Genomic DNA, 22,285 nt, shown 5'->3' with positions numbered 1-22,285 from the left:
TTATGATAATAACTTGATTGACAATAACAAATTAATGAAAAATAATCAGCCTGGTCTATAATTTTACTCCACATATTAATTTAGCTTAAGTGTGTCGTCTGAATCCATTTTAAGGAAGGGGTTGTTAAAACTGAAAGAAACTTTTTTTTCTTTTTCGCAGACTTCTCCAACAATTATGACAGAGCTTTTTTTTAGCTGCAAAATGGATCACCCACTTAGTTCTTCCTTGGAACAAAAAATTGAGTTATTTTTCTGGCCCAGCAGCGTGAAACGTTTTTTTAATTTTTAGACCAGGACTTTTCTCGCTGAGCTGTTTGGGGTTTCCTCAACACCCAGAGGAATTTGGTGGAGTTTTCTGCTTACCTCAGACTGTTTACTCGCTCACTGTCAGAACAACAAATCTGTTCATAACAGAAGGTAGTTTAGCAAGTTTGAAAAGTGTTTTCCTTGTTTTTCTCAAGCTGCTGCACCTCCTGCCAAAGTCTTTAGACAACATTTCTGGTCCGTGTCGGGGAGCTGGGAGGACAGTGCCTGGAGCGGGGCCATGCAGAAAGGTTTTAATCTAACAACTACCAATAAAAAAACTGGAATTACATAGGGTTTATGCATTGCTAAAAACTTTACAAGACTAACTTTAGTGATTTAATAGGTGTAAAAAAAAAAAATTAAATTCTCTCTTTTCACTCTCACATTTCACTTTGCGATAGGGTTGTCCTGATCCCAATATTTTAGTACCAAAATATATGTTGATACATTACCACAAATAATTGCATTATTGGCTATATTTTAATCGAATGCTGGATTGAACATACGTTTGTTATTGCAATCAAATTATGTTGGCATTAAATAAAATAGTGAACATACTCGACAAAGGCTCCTAATTTGTCTGCTTGTCATGACATGGACTATGGTGGGGTTTGTTTTCTCGGAATGTAAGCGAACCAGACTGGACATGGCGTGAAGGTAAAGACAGTTTAATTTTACTATAAAAAGGAACAAACAAAAAGCACGCACAAGGCGGAGACACAAACTTGACTAAGAAAACAAAAACTAGAACTTGGGCAGAAACTATGGACATGAAACAAAAACACTTTCTGTGGCATGAGCGGAGCATGAAATTAACATCAGGTAACATGGGTACATGGGTATCAGAGGTAGTAGGGGTATCATCAGGTAGCAGAGGTAATGACGCCAGGCCGACTGCCTGGCAACTACAAGCTTAAATAATAGTGACATGATTAGTGACAGGTGCCTGAGTCCAAAACGTGAACAAGTGATTTGACAGGTGTAAAAAAAATTATTAAATTAAATTCTCTCTTTTCACTCTCACATTTCACTTTGCGATAGGGTTGTCCTGATCCCAATATTTTAGTACCAAAATATATGTTGATACATTAAAGGGGACCACAAAGAATTGCATTATTGGCTATATTTTAATCGAATGCTGGATTGAACATACGTTTGTTATTGCAATCAAATTATTTTGGCATTAAATAAAATAGTGAACATACTCGACAAAGGCTCCTAATTTGTCTGCTTGTCATGACATGGACTATGGTGGGGTTTGTTTTCTTGGAATGTAAGCGAACCAGACTGGACATGGCGTGAAGGTAAAGACAGTTTAATTTTACTATAAAAAGGAACAAACAAAAAGCGCGCACAAGGCACAAACTTGACTAAGAAAACAAAAATTTGAACTTGGGCAGAAACTATGGACATGAAACAAAAACACTTTCTGTGGCATGAGCAGAGCATGAAATTAACATCAGGTAACATGGGTATCAGAGGTAGTAGGGGTATCATCAGGTAGCAGAGGTAATGTCGCCAGGTCGACTGCCTGGCAACTACAAGCTTAAATAATAATGACATGATTAGTGACAGGTGCCTGAGTCCAAAACGTGAACAAGTGATTTGACAGGTGTAAAAAAAATTATTAAATTCTCTCTTTTCACTCTCACATTTCACTTTGCGATAGGGTTGTCCTGATCCCAATATTTTAGTACCAAAATATATGTTGATACATTAAAGGGGACCACAAATAATTGCATTATTGGCTATATTTTAATCGAATGCTGGATTGAACATACGTTTATTATTGCAATCAAATTATTTTGGCATTAAATAAAATAGTGAACATACTCGACAAAGGCTCCTAATTTGTCTGCTTGTCATGACATGGACTATGGTGGGGTTTGTTTTCTCGGAATGTAAGCGAACCAGACTGGACATGGCGTGAAGGTAAAGACAGTTTAATTTTATTATAAAAAGGAACAAACAAAAAGCGCGCACAAGGCACAAACTTGACTAAGAAAACAAAAACTAGAACTTGGGCAGAAACTATGGACATGAAACAAAAACATTTTCTGTGGCATGAGCGGAGCATGAAATTAACATCAGGTAACATGGGTATCAGAGGTAGTAGGGGAATCATCAGGTAGCAGAGGTAATGTCGCCAGGCCGACTGCCTGGCAACTACAAGCTTAAATAATAGTGACATGATTAGTGACAGGTGCGTGAGTCCAAAACGTGAAACAGGTGAAAACTAATGGGTTGACATGGTAACCAAACAATGGAGTGAAAACGGAACTAAAAAGAGTCCAACAACCAAACAGAACATAGCCAAACAAAAACATGATCAATAGACATGACACTGCTGACATATGCAGTAACATATTGTGTCATTTGCCATTCTATTATTTTGTCCAAATTATGAAGGACAAACAGTAGAAAATTGATTATTAATCTACTTATTCATTTACAGGTTATTTTCTGTTTTAACATGTTCTATTCTGTTAAAATGTAATATTCACTTATTATCCTGCTGTTTACATTAAATTTGAGTCATACCACAAATTTGGGTATTGATCCAATACCAAGTAGTTACAGGATCATACATTGGTCTTATTTAAAGTCCTCATGTGTCCAGGGACGTACTTCCTGAGTTTATAAACACAATAAAAATAAAGAAAACAATATTTTGTGTTAATAAAAAAATCTCAATGTAATCATTGTAGTATCAACTCCTGTACTTGATATCATTAAAATCGATATCTGTGTAGACCCACCCATTTGTTTACATTCAGCTCGCTTGCTGTTAGCGATTAGCTATTATATCCTCCTACGGTTTGTAGTGAAGCTCTTCCTCGCCCTGCAGGGATGATACTTGTAAGAAACTTACTTCATTTGTCGCCATGGCGGCGGAGATTTGTGATTTAGAAGTAGCTAAAACACAACGGAGAGATGTTAGCCGCTAGCTAGCTATTAGCTAGCCATTTTTTAGAGCAGCGCTTCAGTGTTTATAGCTCCACCTTTATCGTTTGTTTCAAAGCCAAAATACTTCCATTCTCCCTCTTCTGTCTTCACGCTGTTTCTGCTTGCAAGTGCTGTGTGTGCGTGTGTCGACTAACATGCGCCGCGGTATGCCAGAATTGTCAACGCGACGCACATGTCGATGAAAAAATAAAAGTAACGTATTTTCCGGACTATAAGGCGCACTTAAAATACATGTTCTTTCTCAAAACTCGACAGTGCGCCTTATAACCCGGTGTGCCTAATTTAAGGAATAATTCTGGTTTTGCTCACCGACCTCGAAGCAATATTATTTGGTACATGGTGAAATGATAAGTGTGACCAGTAGATGGCAGTCAAACATAAGAGATATGTGGTAAGGTATGATGGCAATATGACTCAAGTAAACAACACCAACATTGTATATGTTCCATTGAAAATATAGAACATTACACACGGCGCTCTAAAGTCTATCAAAATGTTTTAGTACGACGTTGGTAAGCTATGAAGCCGCACCGCTTAATGGATTGTACTGTGCTTCAACATACGATTATTATTAAGGTGTATCTATTCAAGGTAAGACATTATCTGGTGTTTTGTTTCGCAATATTATGCAAAAGCAACTTTTCTTACCTTCTGGTACCTGCTGATCTGTATTTGGGATCTGTATAAATCTTGAACGCATCTGCCTTTGTAGTCCGTGGTGACACAGTAGTCGATAAGCTTCTTCTTTTTCTCTATCTTCTTGTTATGTTACATTCATCCTTTGCTGTTGCCATTCCTAATATAAAGTAGTGTAAAGTTCTTACTTATATCTGCCGGTAAACTCGCCATGAAAGCGTTGAAACATACCGGTGTAGTGAGTTAACATTATTCACCCAAGGAACTTTAGTTATTAGAGTTCCGGTCGGACGATTTTTCACGGGAAACTTCTTCCACCCCCGTCCTTGCACGCTACACCGCTATAACAAAGATGACGGGGAGAAGACGCTGCCGAAGGTGAGCCACGTAAATAAGACCGCCCACAAAACGGCGCATCCTGAAGGGACTGTCAGAAAGCGGCTTGAAGATGATCTGTAAAACATAATCTATGCAACATTTTGACCAAATAACCACCAGTACATGTTATGTAGACCACAAGGAAGTGTTTTACTTTTAGAAAAAAAAAAAAAAAAAAAGACTCCTTTAATGTGCCTTATAATCCGGTGCGCCCTAGGTCCGGAAAATACGGTACCGGTCCTTTTCAAAAGCAGTATAGTACCGTTTTAATCCATTAGTACCGGTACACCGTACAACACTGCTCTGCGACGTGCAAACTTACAAGTGGTTCGACGATTTTGTCTCCGAGTGTATTTCTATTTTTTTAAATCTTCATCAACCGTCCACCAACGTCATTCCTCACTAATCAACAGAGCATTTGTACTCTCTCAGCTCCGTTGAGTTTTTCCCCTACTGTTCCGGGTGGCCCGTATGGGAGGCGAGCGTGCTGGCTACCGAGCTAAAAGCCCGGTCTATTCGCTCGATAGCTTAGGGTTTGAAGGGCCCACTGATCTGTTCCGCCACTGGTCCTTATAACAACTTTTTTATATCCACATCTTGCAACGCGTTGTTAAAAGGAAAGGCCATGTAACACAGTGGTAAAAATGCCCCTGTGCCAACTTTTTTGCAATGTGTCGCTGCCATTAAATTCTAAGTTAATGATTAATACCCCAAAAAATAATTAAGTTGCTCAGTTCGAACATTAAATATCTTGTCTTTGCAGTCTATTCATTTGAATATACTTTGAAAAGGATTTGCTAATCATTGTATTCTGTTTTTATTTACGATTTACACAACGTGCCAACTTCACTGGTTTTGGGTTTTGTAAGATGGGTGGGCATGCAGGCTGTCAATCGCATCTGCACATGCGCGAAAGAGACGTTCGAGAAGGAAATAACTTTGTAAACTGGAACTATGATTCAACATTATATTCCTGTTAAACCAGTGAGTGAAAAAATAACTTTTTCTAAACACTTTTTTGTAACATAACGTTACAATTTTGTTGCAAGTGTGTTTTAGTGAGGGGGAGGGGGGGTACTGTAACGGACCAAGCAGAGGGCGAGATATACCGTATTTCCTTGCATGCCTTTGGTAAGCGCCGGAGTGAGAAGAGGTTTTAAAATAATTAGCGCCCCGGCGCTAATTCAAGGAAATACGGTAATACTGCACACAGCGCCTTTGTTCATAATTATTTATGATAATGACTTGATAGACAATAACATGAATGAAAAATAATCAGCCTGGTCTATAATTTTACTACACATATCAATTTAGCTTAAGTGCGCCGTCTGAATCCATTTTAAGGAAGGGGTTGTTGAAACTGAAAGACAAACTTCTTTGTTTTTCAATCAATCAATCAATCAATCAATCAATGTTTTCTTATATAGCCCTAAATCCCAAGTGTCTCAAAGGGCTGCACAAGCCACAACGACATCCTCGGCTCGGATCCGACATCAGGGCAAGGAAAAACTCAACCCAATGGGACAATGAGAAACTTTGGAGGGGACCGCAGTTGCGGCTCTACCGGGCGACCGGTGCAATGGACGTCGAGTGGATCTAGCGTAATATTGTGAGAGTCCAGTCCATAGTGGATCTAGCATAATAGTGAGAGTCCAGTCCATAGTGGATCTAACATAATAGTGAGAGTCCAGTCCACAGTGGATCTATCATAATAGTGAGAGTCCAGTCCACAGTGGATCTAACATAATAGTGAGAGTCCAGTCCATAGTGGATCTAACATAATAGTGAGAGTCCAGTCCATAGTGGATCTAACATAATAGTGAGAGTCATGTCCATAGTGGATCTAACATAATAGTGAGAGTCCAGTCCATAGTGGATCTAACATAATAGTGAGAGTCCAGTCCACAGTGGATCTAACATAATATCAAATCAAATCAAATCAACTTTATTATAGTGAGAGTCCAGTCCATAGTGGATCTAACATAATAGTGAGAGTTCAGTCCATAGTGCATCTAACATAATAGTGAGAGTCCAGTCCATAGTGGATCTAACATAATAGTGAGAGTCCAGTACATAGTGGATCTAACATAATAGTGAGAGTTTTTTTGCAGACTTCTACAACAATAATGACAAAGCATTTTTTTAGCTGGGGCGGTCTAGCTCGGTAGAGTGGCTGTGCCATCAACCTGAGGGTTGCAGGTTCGATCCCCGCTTCTGCCATCCTAGTCACTGCCGTTGTGTCCTTGGGCAAGACACTTTACCCACCTGCTCCCAGTGCCACCCACACTGGTTTAAATGTAACTTAGATGTTGGGTTTTCACTATGTAAAGCGCTTTGAGTCACTAGAGAAAAGCGCTATATAAATATAATTCACTTCACTTCAGCTGCAGAATGGATCACCCACTTAGTTCAACGCTGGCAACATTAGGCGGAAAATGAACGAAACTGGAGACGTCCGACAGAAAACGCGGATAGGAGTCATAAAGCTACACAATCGTCTATGATTTATCGGGAAGTGAACCATCACTCTCCCCTCACCCCTGAAACCACGGAACGCAGGCGGATTCCCCAACCCCCAAAGGGAGATTTGTCCATTTGTCTTTGCTAGGCGCCGCAGTCATGCAGAAACAAAAAAAATAGAGCGCCATCTGCAGCTCTCCAGAGAGGCAGCAAGCAGAAGGTGCACCGGAGCCTTTTGGCCTCGCCTCCTCCCCCGGCGGTGATTTAGTGGCGCCTAACGAGAGTTCACTGGCGTGAACTAATAACCCTGCCCCCAAAAAACTAATTCCAGCAAATTCCACGTCGTCGTGCTGGCAATCTCTACGCTTTGCCTTTGCTAGCGCTTATTTACTGCGGATACGTTCGAATAGAGCCGCCGTTTGCATGCGGTTGCGTTTATTTCTATTAAAAAGGAGGTTTAATTTAAAAAAGTGATAAGCAGTAAAAAAAAAAAAAATAATAATAATAATAATAAAAGCTTGAAAGGCCGCTCAGGCGTTCTGATTCATAAAAGTAAATAGAGCGTGTGTTATGAGTCTCAGGGTGACGCTATAGGGAACTACGATGCAACAACGCCATCTAGTGGTCCATTGCTGTTAATGGGGGAGCTATATGTTCCTTTCATTCCTAAAGCAGACTTTAAGGTCTACAAAGCGTTCAGGACCTCGGCGCCGTAGCTCCGAGCAAATCCCCGAGTCTGCACCTGGCTCCGGGAAGATTGGTTTGCCCCCATCAAGGTCAGGAGCGGGTTACCAACTGAGCTGGGGGGGCTTGTATCCTCAATCCCCTTGAGTCGACTTGGCAAGACCCCCCCCCCCCCCCTCCACACACACACACACACACACACACACACACACACACACACACACACACACACACACACACACACGCATTAAGCAGAGCAAAGCCTATTCCCACATCAAATCCATAAAGTTTACCTTTCTGGGGCTCACATATAAAAAGAACATTTCCCCTCCACCACAGTGATGGAACACTGTCTCTCCCGGGGGCTCCGCCCCAAACCCCCGCTCTCCCCTCGCCGTCATTAAGATGGGCGACACGTCTTTGCACTTAAAAGAAAAAAAAAATGTTTCATAAAGCGAGAGGAGCCTCCGCAGAGTCCTTAATGAAGAAGCCAAGACGCTCTCATGGATGCTGGGCGTGCTCGCGTTGATCATCAATCAAGAGCGTCGTAAAACACCAGCATCTGGACGCTATTTATATTTTGGGCAATGCTCCTGACATTAATGGCCGGCTCCATTAAAACATGGTAGGTCATCGCAAGGAGGCTGAATCCTGCAACAACCATCAGGCCGCAGTACCTCATCTCCCCACACGATGTCAGCGTTACATTCTGTCGTTTTAAACAGTGCACTTTCTCTGACGCCTTTCTATCCGTCTTTGTCGTCCAGACAGTCCAGTTCTGACCAGCCGGGTGGCCGTCTCCGTGCACGTGTTGGACATCAACGAGTTCCCCCCCGAGCTGGCCAGCCCGTACGAAAGTTTTGTGTGCGAAAACGCCAAAGTTGGACAGGTAGGTCACGGATTATGACTTTCTTGTGGACATTGAATGCAACATTTTGGACGACTGCACAAAGCAAACTCTATAAATCCAGGGGTGTCAAACCACGTTTTCATCAGAGTTATGGCTAACCCAGGGATCGGCAACCCAAAATGGAAAGAGCCATATTGGACCAAAAATAAAAAATAAAAATCTGGAGTCGCAAAAAATTAAAAGCCTTATATACAGTCGTGGTCAAAAGTTTACATACACTTGTAAAGAACATAATGTCATGGCTGTCTTGAGTTTCCAATAATTTCTACAATTCTTATTGTTTTGTGATAGAGTGATTGGAACACATACTTGTTGGTCACCACAAAAAAAAAAAAAATTATTAAGTTTGGTTCTTTTATGAATTTATTATGGGTCTACTGAAAATGTGACCAAATCTGCTGGGTCAAAAGTATACATACAGCAATGTTAATATTTGCTTACATGTCCCTTGGCAAGTTTCACCGCAATAAGGCGCTTTTGGTAGCCATCCACAAGCTTCTGGTTGAATTTTTGACCACTCCTCTTGACAAAATTGGTGCAGTTCAGCTAAATTGGTTGGTTTTCTGACATTATTTATATAGCACGTTTACGCATACTTGCCAACCTTGAGACCTCCAATTTCGGGAGGTGGGGGGTGGGGTGTGGGTGTGGGGGGCATGGTTGGGGCGGGGGCGTGGTTGGGGGCGTGGTTAAGAGGGGAGGAGTATATTTACAGCTAGAATTCACCAAGTCAAGTATTTCATATATATATATATATATCCCCGCGACCCCGAAGGGAATAAGCGGTAGAAAATGGATGGATGGATATATATATATATATATATATATATATATATATATAAGAAATAATTGACTTTCAGTGAATTCTAGCTATATATATATATATATATATAAATAAAAGAAATACTTGAATTCCAGTGTTCATTTATTTACACATATACACACACATAACACTCATCTACTCATTGTTGAGTTAAGGGTTGAATTGTCCATCCTTGTTCTATTCTCTGTCACTATCTTTCTAGCCATGCTGAACACCCTCTCTGATTATGCATTGCTGTGTGGCACGCACAAAAGTGCTTTCATCAAATGCACTAAATGGCAGTATTGTCCTGTTTAAGAGTGTCACAACATTGCTGTTTACGGCAGACGGACTGCTTTACTGTAGACGTTCTTTATATTGTGGGAAAGCGGACTCAGGTCCGCATGGAGCTGGAGGGAGCGTGGCCTCCAGCTCCGCCTGAATTTCGGGAGATTTTCGGGAGAAAATTTGTCCCGGGAGGTTTTTGGGAGAGACGCTGAATTTCGGGAGGGTTGGCAAGTATGCGTTTACGACAACTTTTAAATTGAACCAATGTGCTTTACAGGTTAAAAAAAAGCGTAGAGCAAAAAACAAAACAAAAACAAAAAAAACAAACAAAGAACATAAACAATGAATGAGCTGAACAAGATAGTGCAAAAGCAATACGGTATAAGGGGTCGAATAAAAAGTAAAAATTTGCTAAGTAAAAATAAAAATAATAATAAAAGTGCGACAAATTGAAAAATAAAACTAAAGCGAAGGGGTGGAGTGGGGGGGACTAGAAATGGTGGCCTAGTGGGCGGACTCAGCTCAGGTCAAAGGCCAGCGAGAAGAAGTAGGTCTTAAGAAGGGTTTTGAAGACCCCCAGGCTCTGGGCTGACCTAATGTGGAGGAGAAGGCTGTTCCAGAGCTTAGGGGCTCTGTCCCCTCTGGTCTTTAGCCTGGATCTGGGGACCGCCAACAGCAGTTGGTCAGCTGACCTTAGGGCTCTAGACGAGGTATGATGATGCAGAAGCTCGGTCAGGTATTGTGGGGCCAGACCATTTAGGGATTTAAAAACAATTAAAAGTAATTTAAAATCAATGCGGTGACGGACAGGGAGCCAGTGGAGTGAGGCCAGGACTGGGGTGATGTGCTCGCGTTTTTTGGTGCTGGTGAGGAGACGGGCAGCCGGTGTTTTGCACAAGCTGCAAACAGCGGAGTGATGCCTGATCAATGCCAGCGGACAGTGAGTTGTTGTTGTCTAGTCTCCAGGTCGCTCTGGGAGAAATAGGCCTTGGTCTTTGCTAGGGTTCTGAGATGGTAAAAGCTGGTACTACTAACCACTGAGCTGACCTGTTTGGTGAATTTGAAGGCACTATCAAAGATCACTCCGAGATTTCTCACGGAGGACCGGATGTTTTCACCCAGAGGACCTAGAGCACTGACAAATGAGACTGGAGATGTTTCGCCGAAGATGATGATCTTGGTCTTGCTCTCATTAAGGTTGAGGAAGTTAGAACTCATCCATGCTTTAATGTCAGTCAGACAGTCAAGCTATGCACTTGTTTTCTTCAGCATTGTCTACACGTTTAAGTCAGGAATTTGGGAAGGGCATTCTAAAACCTTCATTCTAGCCCGATTTAGCCATTCCTTTACCACTTTTGACGTGTGTTTGGGGTCGTTGTCCTGTTGGTACACCCAACTGCGCCCAAAACCCATTCAGAATGAATTGGCCATTTTTCAAACTTCCATCATTTCCACATTTTTCAACCCATTCGAACCATTCCACCTTCAACACATTCTACCATTCTGGGAATTTAAACTACCCTTTTTCCAAGTTTAAAAAAATTCCAAGATTTTCCAGAATTCCTGCCCTGTTTCACCTTTTTTTTCTGGCGACTACTCCTTCCACATTTTTCAACGCATTTCAACCGTCAAAACATTCCTCTCAATCAGGACAAAGAACAAAGTTGTTTTTTGAACTGGGAAAAAAACCCGGTTTTCCCGAAATTCCGTAATAAAATTGTTACCACTTCAACATTTCTCGACCGATTAGAAAAATTTCAACACCAACCATTTCACCTCATTCAGACCATTCAAGTTTTTTGTTTTTTTTACCATTTTCAAAAAAAATTCCGAAATTCCCAAAAGTTTGGGGAAATTCCCATTGAAATCATTCTTCAAAGTTCTGCAATTCCCACATTTTCCAGCTGATTCAAATTGTTCCAACTTCAAAATATTCAGCCTGTTTTGGAATTGTGTGCTCTACTTCAGCAATTCTAAAAAAAAAAAAAAATTCCAGGATTTCAGTTCAACTTCAGCATTGGAGCATTCACACGCAATTCCTTCAGGAATTGCCTCATCTAGTTATTATTGTTATTACCGTATTTTTCGGATTATAAATCGCTCCGGAGTATAAGTCGCACCGGCCGAAAATGCATAATAAAGAAGGAAAAAACATATAAGTGGAACTAGAGTGTAAGTCGCATTTTTGGGGGAAATTTTTTTGATAAAATCCAACACCAAGAATAGACATTTGAAAGGCAATTTAAAATAAATAAAGAATAGTGAACAACAGGCTGAATAAGTGTACGTTATATGAGGCATAAATAACCAACTGAGAACGTGCCTGGTATGTTAACGTAACATATTATGGTAAGAGTCATTCAAATAACTATAACATATATGTCATGCCTGTGTAATCATGTTTTGTTTTAGTCATGTTTTGTTTAGTTATTGGACTCTTTAGTTTCTGGCTTTTCACTCCCTTGTCTTGTTTCCATGATTACCCATTAGTTTCACCTGTTCCACGTTTGGACTCATTGTGCACTCTTGTTTGTCACCATAGCAACCCATTAGTTTTCACCTGTCACGTCACGCACCTGTTTCACGTTTTGAGTCACACACCTTTTTTCGTTAATCATGTCTGTAGTATTTAAGTTCATTGTTTTCAGTTTGTCTTTCTGGTGACATCCCGCATTTATGCTTCTGCACACTCTCCACACCCTTATGATCCTTGCTGCTCTTTTTTCATGCCGGTTCCATGCCAAGTAAGTTTTTGTTTATTAAGCCACAGTTAGTGTTTTTTGTTGTTCATAGTTTCTGCCTTTGTGCAAGTATTTGTTTTCATAGCCAAGTTGTTTCTCCGCCACTGTGCGCGCTTTTCGTTTGTACTTTTTTTTGTAGTTATAGTGTTTAAATAAATCATGTATTCCCCTTCACGCCACGTATGGTCCAAATCTTTTGCACCTCGGGAGAACAAACCACACCATAGTCCAAGTCGTGACAATATAGAACATGCTATACGTTTACCAAACAATCTGTCACTCCTAATCGCTAAATCCCATGAAATCTTATACATCTAGTCTCTTCCGTGAATGAGCTAAATAATATTATTTGATATTTTACGGTAACGTGTTAATAATTTCACACATAAGTCGCTCCTGAGTATAAAAAACTGCGACTTATAGTCCGAAAAATACGGTATGTGATTTTACTGCCATCGCGTGTCTACTTTTAAGTCTGTGTAGTGTAAAATGAGCATAACATCAATACAGTATTTTGTTGAAAACCTGTGCTTTTATAGGTTAATGTTACAACACTGATGACAAAATGTTACTGAAAAAATCAGGATCAAAACATTGAAACTTTTGTCCAAACGCACTAAAATGCACCCTAAAAGACTTTCACTTCCTGCATGTGTCCCAATACTTTAGTCCACACGCCGCATAAAGTCACCTGAAATAAAAGTTTTCACCCGGTGATGATAGAATGCATTCCCAGAAAATGAAAGTCACGCAGCGTGCACATCCTCCGGAACATTCCGCCTGATATATTTAAAATGCGGGCCCGTCTGAATGTGCCAGTAATAAGAATCGTAAAGGCGCCCGTGCCTGCAAATTAGCTCATTAACTCGCGGCTCCGGCACTTGATCACATCGGCTGTTGACTCCTCATCCCACCGAGGACGTATTCAAATAAAAAACGAGCATCTTTCCCGCATTAACTCTGAGGAAACTTCCAGAATCCTCTTTTGTCTGCGTCCAACATTTACCCAGCGTTTACACTCGCCACGTTTGGTCCAGTTAAAAGTAACTATGGTGCGTTTGCTCTGCTTGTACAGTTCCTTTGGTGAAGTGGAAACGCATAATCCGGATCCTGGTATGCAAGGTCCAAAAATGCATGTGAAATTAGTTAATACAGACAGTTAATGTGAAACTAGCACAATGACACGGAGCAATGCTATGCTAACCGCTAAGCTAGCTTGAGTGTGTGTGTGTGTGTCGGGCAGGGGTGTCAAACGTATGGCCCGAGGGCCGGATCAGGCCCGCAAACAGGTTTTATCCGGCCCGCAGGATGAGTTTGCTAAGTATAAAAATTAACCTGAAATTTTTGAAGGAAAGAAACTGCTGTTCTAAATGTGTCCACTGGATGTCGCAATAGCAATTATTTGTATCTTTGTAGATGAGGCTACATATGTAGAAAATAAACCACATGATGTTAGTAATGAGCAAACTACATAAATAACATACTGTAATTTGATGATATAATTTTCTTATCTTGATAGACTGAAAATTAACACCATAATTATCACATAATTTATTCAGAAAATATAAATAACGACAAATAAAGATAAAATAATATGTACTTACACATGTAGGTGTAAAAAAAAAAAAAAACATGTTTTGTACAATTTCAGAATGTGCTTGTTAATTTGAAGTTAACTTTATTTTTAAGTTATCGAGCGGTGATTTTACCAGTCTGGTCCACTTTGGAGTAGATTTTTCTCCATGTGGCCCCCGATCTAAAATGAGTTTGACACCCCTGGTGTAGTGCAATGATTCTCAAACTGTGGTGTTACGCGGGCTCCATCTAGTGGCATGCCAAATAATCACTAAATTCAGGGGTGTCAAACTCAAATACAGAGTGGGCCAAAATTTAAAACTGAACAAAGCTTCGGGCCAAGGTTGAACAAATTAACCTTTTAATAGGGACCCAAACAAGTTTTGCATTGAATATTGAACAAGCAAGGCTTATATAACTTTATAGTGACATGCAAAATCCAGTTTCAAATAATAATAATAATTAAAAAATATCAATGGCATATCAAATACAATCCATCCATCCATCCATCCATCTTCTTCCGCTTATCCGAGGTCGGGTCGCGGGGGCAGCAGCTTAAGCAGGGAAGCCCAGACTTCCCTCTCCCCAGCCACTTCGTCCAGCTCCTCCCGGGGGATCCCGAGGCGTTCCCAGGCCAGCCGGGAGACATAGTCTTCCCAGCGTGTCCTGGGTCTTCCCCGTGGCCTCCTACCGGTCGGACGTGCCCGAAACACCTTCCTAGGGAGGCGTTCGGGTGGCATCCTGACCAGATGCCCGAACCACCTCATCTGGCTCCTCTCGATGTGGAGGAGCAGCGGCTTTACTTTGAACTCCCCCCGAATGACAGAGCTTCTCACCCTATCTCTAAGGGAGAGCCCCGCCACTCGGCGGAGGAAACTCATTTCGGCCGCTTGTACCCGTGATCTTGTCCTTTCAGTCATGACCCAAAGCTCATGACCATAGGTGAGGATGGGAACGTAGATCGACCGGTAAATCGAGAGCTTTGCCTTCCGGCTCAGCTCCTTCTTCACCACAACGGATCGATACAGCGTCCGCATTACTGAAGACGCCGCACCGATCCGCCTGTCGATCTCACGATCCACTCTTCCCCCACTCGTGAACAAGACTCCGAAGTACTTGAACTCCTCCAATTGGGGCAAGATCTGAAAATTGAATGCCTCTTTTCTATTTGCAGCCTTCTGAGATAAATATCAACATTAACATTTTCCACAGGCTAATACATTTGAAAATAAAATAATGAATAAACCAACCATTCAGGACTTTAAACGGCTCAGTTTGCAACACACTGATCTAATCTGATGTGCCCAAACCAGATACCTGCCATCTTTTCTTGGGTGCTAGTTCATTAATGTCAGGGCTCAGGCTTTGAGCCGAGGCAACCTTCATTATCGAACGAAGGTGTTCATCAGTCATTATATCTCGTATTCCACAGTCTTGGGGGCGTGCCTTACAGGCACTGCTTTTAACGTCCTCTACGAGCTGACGTCACGTCCGCTTTTCATCCCTTCTAAGAACGTGCCCGCCCAGTCACAAGATATGAGCGGCTTCTGTACGCACACACACGTAAATGCAAAGCATACTTCATCAACAGCGATACAGTTTACACTGAGAGTGGCCGTATAAGTAACTTTAACATTGTTAGAAATATACGCCACAATGTGAATCCACAGCAAACAAGAATGACAATCACATTTTGGGAGAACATCCGCACAGTAACACAACATAAACACAACAGAACAAATACCCAGAACCCTTTGCAGCACTAACTCTCCCGGTACGCTACAATATACACACCCGCTACCCATGACTTAATTAAATATTCCAACAGTGTTACTGTTAAAACTGTGTGTAATGTTACAGTGGTCAAAAATATAAAAAAATGATCTGCCTTGTTTTTATTGAATATTTAGGCTTACTACGCCACTGTGTGTTACTGTTGGTCATTATGGTGGTTTTGTTTTCCGAGGTGGTACTTAGTGAAAGATGTTTGAGAACCACTGTGGTAGTGAAACAAAATAAATGCTTTAAACCAGGAATGTCCAAACTACAAATTTAATTTGAGTTTGTGAGTTGAATAAGGAATCACATCGTGTTTTCTAATTAGTATATTTTTAAACACCTGAAGCTCTCTTTGTTATAAAGTTACAGCCATTTTGCGGATAATATTAGTAAATCAGGTCAATGACCATAAATTGGGCATTTAACAAAATTGGAACAGCATTTCCTTAAATGATACAATCCAAAACAATGTTCACTAGCCATGGTGCAAAATGCAACCAACCCACAAAGTACATGCACAAGTGCACACACACACACATGTAAATATAAATGTGTGTATATACAAAACCCAGAAGCAGTAAAGTTGGCACGTTGTGTAAATCGTAAATAAAAACAGAATACAATGATTTGCAAATCCTTTTCAACTTATATTCAATTGAATAGACTTCAAAGACAAGATACTTAACGGTCAAACTGGTAAACTTTGTTATTTCTTGCAAATATTAGCTCATTTGGAATTTGATGCCTGCAACATGTTTACAAAAAGCTGGCACAAGTGGCAAAAAAGACTGATAAAGTTGAGGAATGCTCATCAAACACTTATTTGGAACATCCCACAGGTGAACAGGCTAATTGGGAACAGGTGGGTTCCATGATTGGGTATAAAAGGAGCTTCCATGAAATGCTCAGTCATTCACAAACGAGGATGGGGCGAGGGTCACCACTTTGTCAACAAATGGATGAGCAAATTCTGAACAGTTCAAGAACAACATTTCTCAACGAGCTATTGCAAGGAAGCGAAAGCCATTTATCAACAACACCCAGAAACGCCGCCGGCTTCGCTGGGCCCGAGCTCATCTAAGATGGACTGATGCAAAGTGGAAAAGTGTTCTGTGGTTTGACGAGTCCACATTTCAACAACCAACGTATTTAATGTGGAAAGTTTGAGTTACATTAGGATGTCAATAAAAGTGATCCCAATCCAGTTTTTACTTTGACTTTATGCAAATATGCTTTGTTGCGCAACCTTTTGCCGGACAACCTCACCTAATTGCTGTGTGAAAATAGCCTTATTGTGAAGGAACTGCACTGACCAACTATTTATGATGCAAGCGATGGAATTCACTGACATGCTGCAGCTGATGGGCATTACTTACGGACAACTACTTTAAAATACAAGTATTTGCTCACTGTTACTGTGGTTTTATGTATTTCAATCAACAGGTGATTCAACTGTTCAGTGCAAAGGACCAAGACGTACCGAACGCCGGACAACAGTTCTCCTTCAAATCCACTAAAGACGACTCCAGCAACAAAAATTTCACCATCAGAGATTTTGGAAGTAAGCAAAATCCTTTTTTTAAAGGCTGTAGTTTTGACATAGAAACAAAGCCAACATACATTCACTACATGTCAGCAGCCAGCAGAGGGGGCTGTTACTTCAGGCTTTATTAAACTGACACTATGAATTAAAACATATACTGCACTTTGAAATAAAACAATAATTGCTGTACTTATGGAGTTAGCCCTACAGCAAATTTAGGCACATGTTTGTTTTATTATTCAAGAATAATCTACTGTTTAAACAGTACATGAGCCAGATTTGCACTTGGGGCAAGTTTATCCATTCCAGTACATTATTTTATTCCAACGATTTGTCAGTTTATTATACCAGAATGTCTAGGGTGCTCTGAAGCAATGACGTGTTTTTTTTGTATGATTTTTTTAAATAAATAAAATTATTATTATCAGCATTCTTAAATGTATTATATTAAAATACTATTACATCCTTGTGTATTACTACTACCTTTTACAAATATTTTTAAAGATTTTTTTATCCAAAGGACAAGTTATACTTGCAAGCTAATCTTTTATAATTAAGATTCAATAACATTTCTATTTCTAAAAAAAAAATTGCTTTAAAAGGTAGGGTTTCACACTGGTTGAGGTCTTTGAAGTGCACGTGTAGAAAATAGTGGAGCTGAGGCCTGCAAGGGCAAACAAATGCATTCCGCGTCCGTGACGAGCGCCCATCTGACTGCTCAGACCACTTTTACCTTCAAACCCTCCCTCGCCTGTCTTCTACCGGCCCTGCAAGCACAATGTGCAGCTAGCCGCGGACGTGATGTTCAGGGACAGGAAGTAAATAACAGCGGCGCCACTGGGGGCTTCATTGTGAGAGAAATAGAGAGAGCTTCAGAGAAAAAAACAAAAACAGACAAGGTGTGCTAAAACGCCCGACCTCCTGTCAGGAGAAAGTGGTGGCCTTGTTCTGAAGAACAAAGCGGCTCTGACAGTGAGGTCGTGTGGTCCAGCTGGAGAAGACAGAACCGGGCCCGTCCGACCTGACACGATCGCTCTTGTCTGGGGTTGTTGACCTTCATCGTGCTCGACGACCTCACACCTCCACGTGACGTCTCCAGTTTTTTTTGTATCATTACCCCTTCATCATCCATCAGCATTGTGTTCTTCTGACATAAACCACAACCTGTCTCACAGCGTTTAGTTTTTTTCTTTAGTAATCTACTTAAAAAATGGATTATATTTTGACACATTTTACTTTGTAAATTAATACATCGTTTTTGTGTTGTGGCTATTTCAATTCTTAAAAAAACCCAGCAGAGGGCAGCATAGTTGCATGCCTAACTAGCTCACTGCCAAAAAAGGGATATTGCAGAAACCATGTTTATCATTTAGGCTTACAAATCTACAAGTAAAAATAATAATAATAATACAGTAATACATATCAATATTTTTTGTTCATATACATACATACTCACATATATATACACACATACAAATGTACATATATGCATACAAATAAACATATTTACATACATTTATACACAACCATATATACTCACGTATACACATCCATATATACATATATATACATATATATATATATATATATGGATATATATATATATATATATATATATATCCATAGATACATATACATACATACACACACATATGTATGTGTATATGTATACATACATAAATATATATACATATATATACACGCACACAGACAAATATACACACACACGTGTACATAAATACACACACACATATTTATACACACACTTACTGTATATATATACACACACACACACACACACATTTATATATATATATACATACACATACAAATATACATATATATACACATACATACATACACACATACATACATACATATACAGTATATGATTATGTGTATATATATATGTACACACATGCATACACATACATACATACACACACATACATACATATACAGTATATGATTGTGTATATATATGTACACACATGCATATACATATATACATATACACATACATATATACACTGTATATTATTAGTGATAGTATAAGTATTAGTAGTTAAAGTAATATTACGACTAATATACTTGATGGCAACAACTACTCTCTCTATATATACATATATATATATATATATATATATATATATACATATATATATATATATATATATATATATATACACATATATATATATATAACCATTTTTGTTCATTAGCGTTCATCATTATTATCGTTTATTGTAGCAATAGTATAAGTAGTAGTAGTAGTAATAATACAGTGATAATAGTTAACAATAGTTTTAATATACCATATTAGTGTTAGGAGTAGTTATAGTAATAATGTAATACTTGATGACAAAGAATACCTCCTGGGCACTCACAATTGTTGTTGTTTCTTATTACAGAAAAACTAATATACATTTTACTATTAATATACCATTATTGCAATTTTTTATTTATCATTATTACTTTAACAGCTAAAACAATGTAAATTAAATGTGAAAAACCCCACTTGGTTCTTAGTATGTTGTAAAGAAAAATTAAAAAAAAAGTACACACAACAAAATAATATAAATTGTATAAACTAAAAAAAAACAAGAATAAAGATATAATGAAAACTATGATTTTTTAAAGAGAACATTTAAACAATTTAGAAGATTCCAGACCATTGCAGTTCTTGGGAACAGCCTGTAGAGTGCGCCGAAGAATCTATGCCACTGCCTAAACAGTATGTGATTATTTAGTGCAAGAACATTTTCATCCGGTCTGTGAATCTTTGGGCACCGCACGATTCGATTATTGGGGGTGACGATTCCATTCAGAATCGATTCTCAATTCAAAATGATTCTCAATTTAAAAACAATACTTTTTTAATTTACATTGGGTGTCAGTTCTATGATTAACTACATTCATCTACAAACCCCGTTTCCATACGAGTTGGGAAATTGTGTTAGATGTAAATATAAACGGAATACACTGAATTGTAAATCATTTTCAACCCATATTCAGTTGAATATGCTAAAAAGACAACATATTTGATGTTCAAACTGATAAACATTTTTTTTGTTGTTGCAAATAATCATTAACTTTAGAATTTGATGCCAGCAACACGTGACAAAGAAGTTAGGAAAGGTGGCAATAAATACTGATAAAGTTGAGGAATGCTCATCAAACACTTATTTGGAACATGCCACAGGTGAACAGGCAAATTGGGAACAGGTGGGTGCCATGATTGGGTATAAAAGTAGATTCCATGAAATGCTCAGTCATTCACAAACAAGGATTGGGCAAGGGTCAACACTGTCAACAAATGCTTGAGCAAATTGTTGAACAGTTTAAGAAAAACCTTTCTCAACCAGCTATTGCAAGGAATTCAGGGATTTCACCAGCTACGGTCCGTAATATCATCAAAGGGTTCAGAGAATCTGCAGAAATCACTGCACGTAAGCAGCTAAGCCCGTGACCTTCGATCCCTCAGGCTGTACTGCATCAACAAGCGACATCAGTGTGTAAAGGATATCACCACATGGGCTCAGGAACACTTCAGAAACCCACTGTCAGTAACTACAGTTGGTCGCTACATCTGTAAGTGCAAGTTAAAACTCTCCTATGCAAGGCAAAAACCGTTTATCAACAACACCCAGAAACAGAGTCGGCTTCGCTGGGCCTGAGCTCATCTAAGATGGACTGATACAAAGTGGAAAAGTGTTCTGTGGCCTGACGAGTCCACATTTCAAATTGTTTTTTTGGAAACTGTGGACATCGTGTCCTCCGGACCAAAGAGGAAGAGATCCATCCGGATTGTTGTAAGCGCAAAGTTGAAAAGCCAGTATCTGTGATGGTATGGGGGTGTATTAGTGCCCAAGACATGGGTAACTTACACATCTGTGAAGGCACCATTAATGCTGAAAGGTACATACAGGTTTTGGACTAACATATGTTGCCATCCAAGCAACGTTACCATGGACGCCCCTGCTTATTTCAGCAAGACAATGCCAAGCCACGTGTTACATCAACGTGGCTTCATAGTAAAAGAGTGCGGGTACTAGACTGGCCTGCCTGTAGTCCAGACCTGTCTCCCATTGAAAATGTGTGGCGCATTATGAAGCCTAAAATACCACAACGGAGACCCCCGGACTGTTGAACAACTTAAGCTGTACATCAAGCAAGAATGGGAAAGAATTCCACCTGAGAAGCTTAAAAAATGTGTCTCCTCAGTTCCCAAACGTTTAGTGAGTGTTGTTAAAAGGAAAGGCCATGTAACACAGTGGTGAACATGCCCTTTCCCAACTACTTTGGCACGTGTTGCAGCCATGAAATTTTAAGTTAATTATTATTTGCAAAAAAAAAATAAAGTTTATAAGTTTGAACTTCAAATATCTTGTCTTTGTAGTGCATTCAATTGAATATGGGTTGAAAAGGATTTGCTAATCATTGTATTCCGTTTATATTTACATCTAACACAAATTCCCAATTCATATGGAAACGGGGTTTGTATAATATAAATACACAGCTATGATAAGGACAGATTAGAAATTGAGATAATCGATTTAGTGATTTTTTTTTAATTGATTAAGAATCGTAATAACTAATCGCGATTCAATTAAGCAAAATTTATTCTGTAAAAACACACTTTCTCCTGCTCCGTCCAGACAACACGGCTGGCATCGTCACCAAGCGCAGCGGCTTCCGCCGGCGCTCGCAGGAGATCTACCGCCTCCCCGTAGTCATCGAGGACAACGGCTACCCGTCCAAGAGCAGTACGGGAACGCTGACCATACGAGTCTGCGGGTGCGCAGCCGACGGCGCCCTGCTGACGTGCAGCGCTGAGGCCATTTTCCTGCCCGTGGGCCTCAGCACGGGAGCGCTCATCGCCATCCTCTTGTGCATCATCATCCTGCTGGGTAAGTATAACACGCCACGTCTGTACGCTCATGTACACTATTGCAATTATAGCAGCTTTGTTTATAAATTCAAACTACAGAGGACGGGCTTCAACTGGAAAAAAGGCTGTTATTTCTTACATTTTAAAGCGTATGCAGAGCTGGATAAATTAGCACTAATTAAACAGTGGAACCTCGATTTATGAATTTAATAGGTTCTTAAACATTGTTCGTCAATCAAAAAGTTTGTACAGTGAAGCAAAGTTCCCCATTAGAAAATGTACACATGAATAATCTGTTCTATCCTCGACAAAAGTCCCAATTTGA

At 39.8% G+C, this 22,285-nt stretch overlaps 1 protein-coding gene and 1 long non-coding RNA gene across 3 annotated transcripts in view; one reads left to right on the top strand and one right to left on the bottom strand.

Moving 5' to 3' along the window:
- LOC133609493 (uncharacterized) overlaps window positions 1-22,285 on the bottom strand; it is a 301,958-nt gene that overhangs the window by 160,249 nt on the left and 119,424 nt on the right. The window lies entirely within an intron of this gene.
- LOC133609492 (cadherin-12-like) overlaps window positions 1-22,285 on the top strand; it is a 364,499-nt gene that overhangs the window by 323,782 nt on the left and 18,432 nt on the right. The window contains exons 9-11 of the mRNA XM_061965103.2: window positions 8,199-8,320; window positions 16,970-17,087; window positions 21,728-21,979. Of these exons, the coding sequence (XP_061821087.1) occupies window positions 8,199-8,320; window positions 16,970-17,087; window positions 21,728-21,979 (492 nt within the window). The remainder of the gene's footprint in view (window positions 1-8,198; window positions 8,321-16,969; window positions 17,088-21,727; window positions 21,980-22,285) is intronic.

This window comes from Nerophis lumbriciformis, linkage group LG07, assembly GCF_033978685.3.
Source record: "Nerophis lumbriciformis linkage group LG07, RoL_Nlum_v2.1, whole genome shotgun sequence".
Classification (NCBI taxonomy): domain Eukaryota; kingdom Metazoa; phylum Chordata; class Actinopteri; order Syngnathiformes; family Syngnathidae; genus Nerophis; species Nerophis lumbriciformis.
The sequence above is the reverse complement of the archived record's forward strand: the minus strand, read 5'-3'. Positions and strand labels throughout refer to the sequence as shown.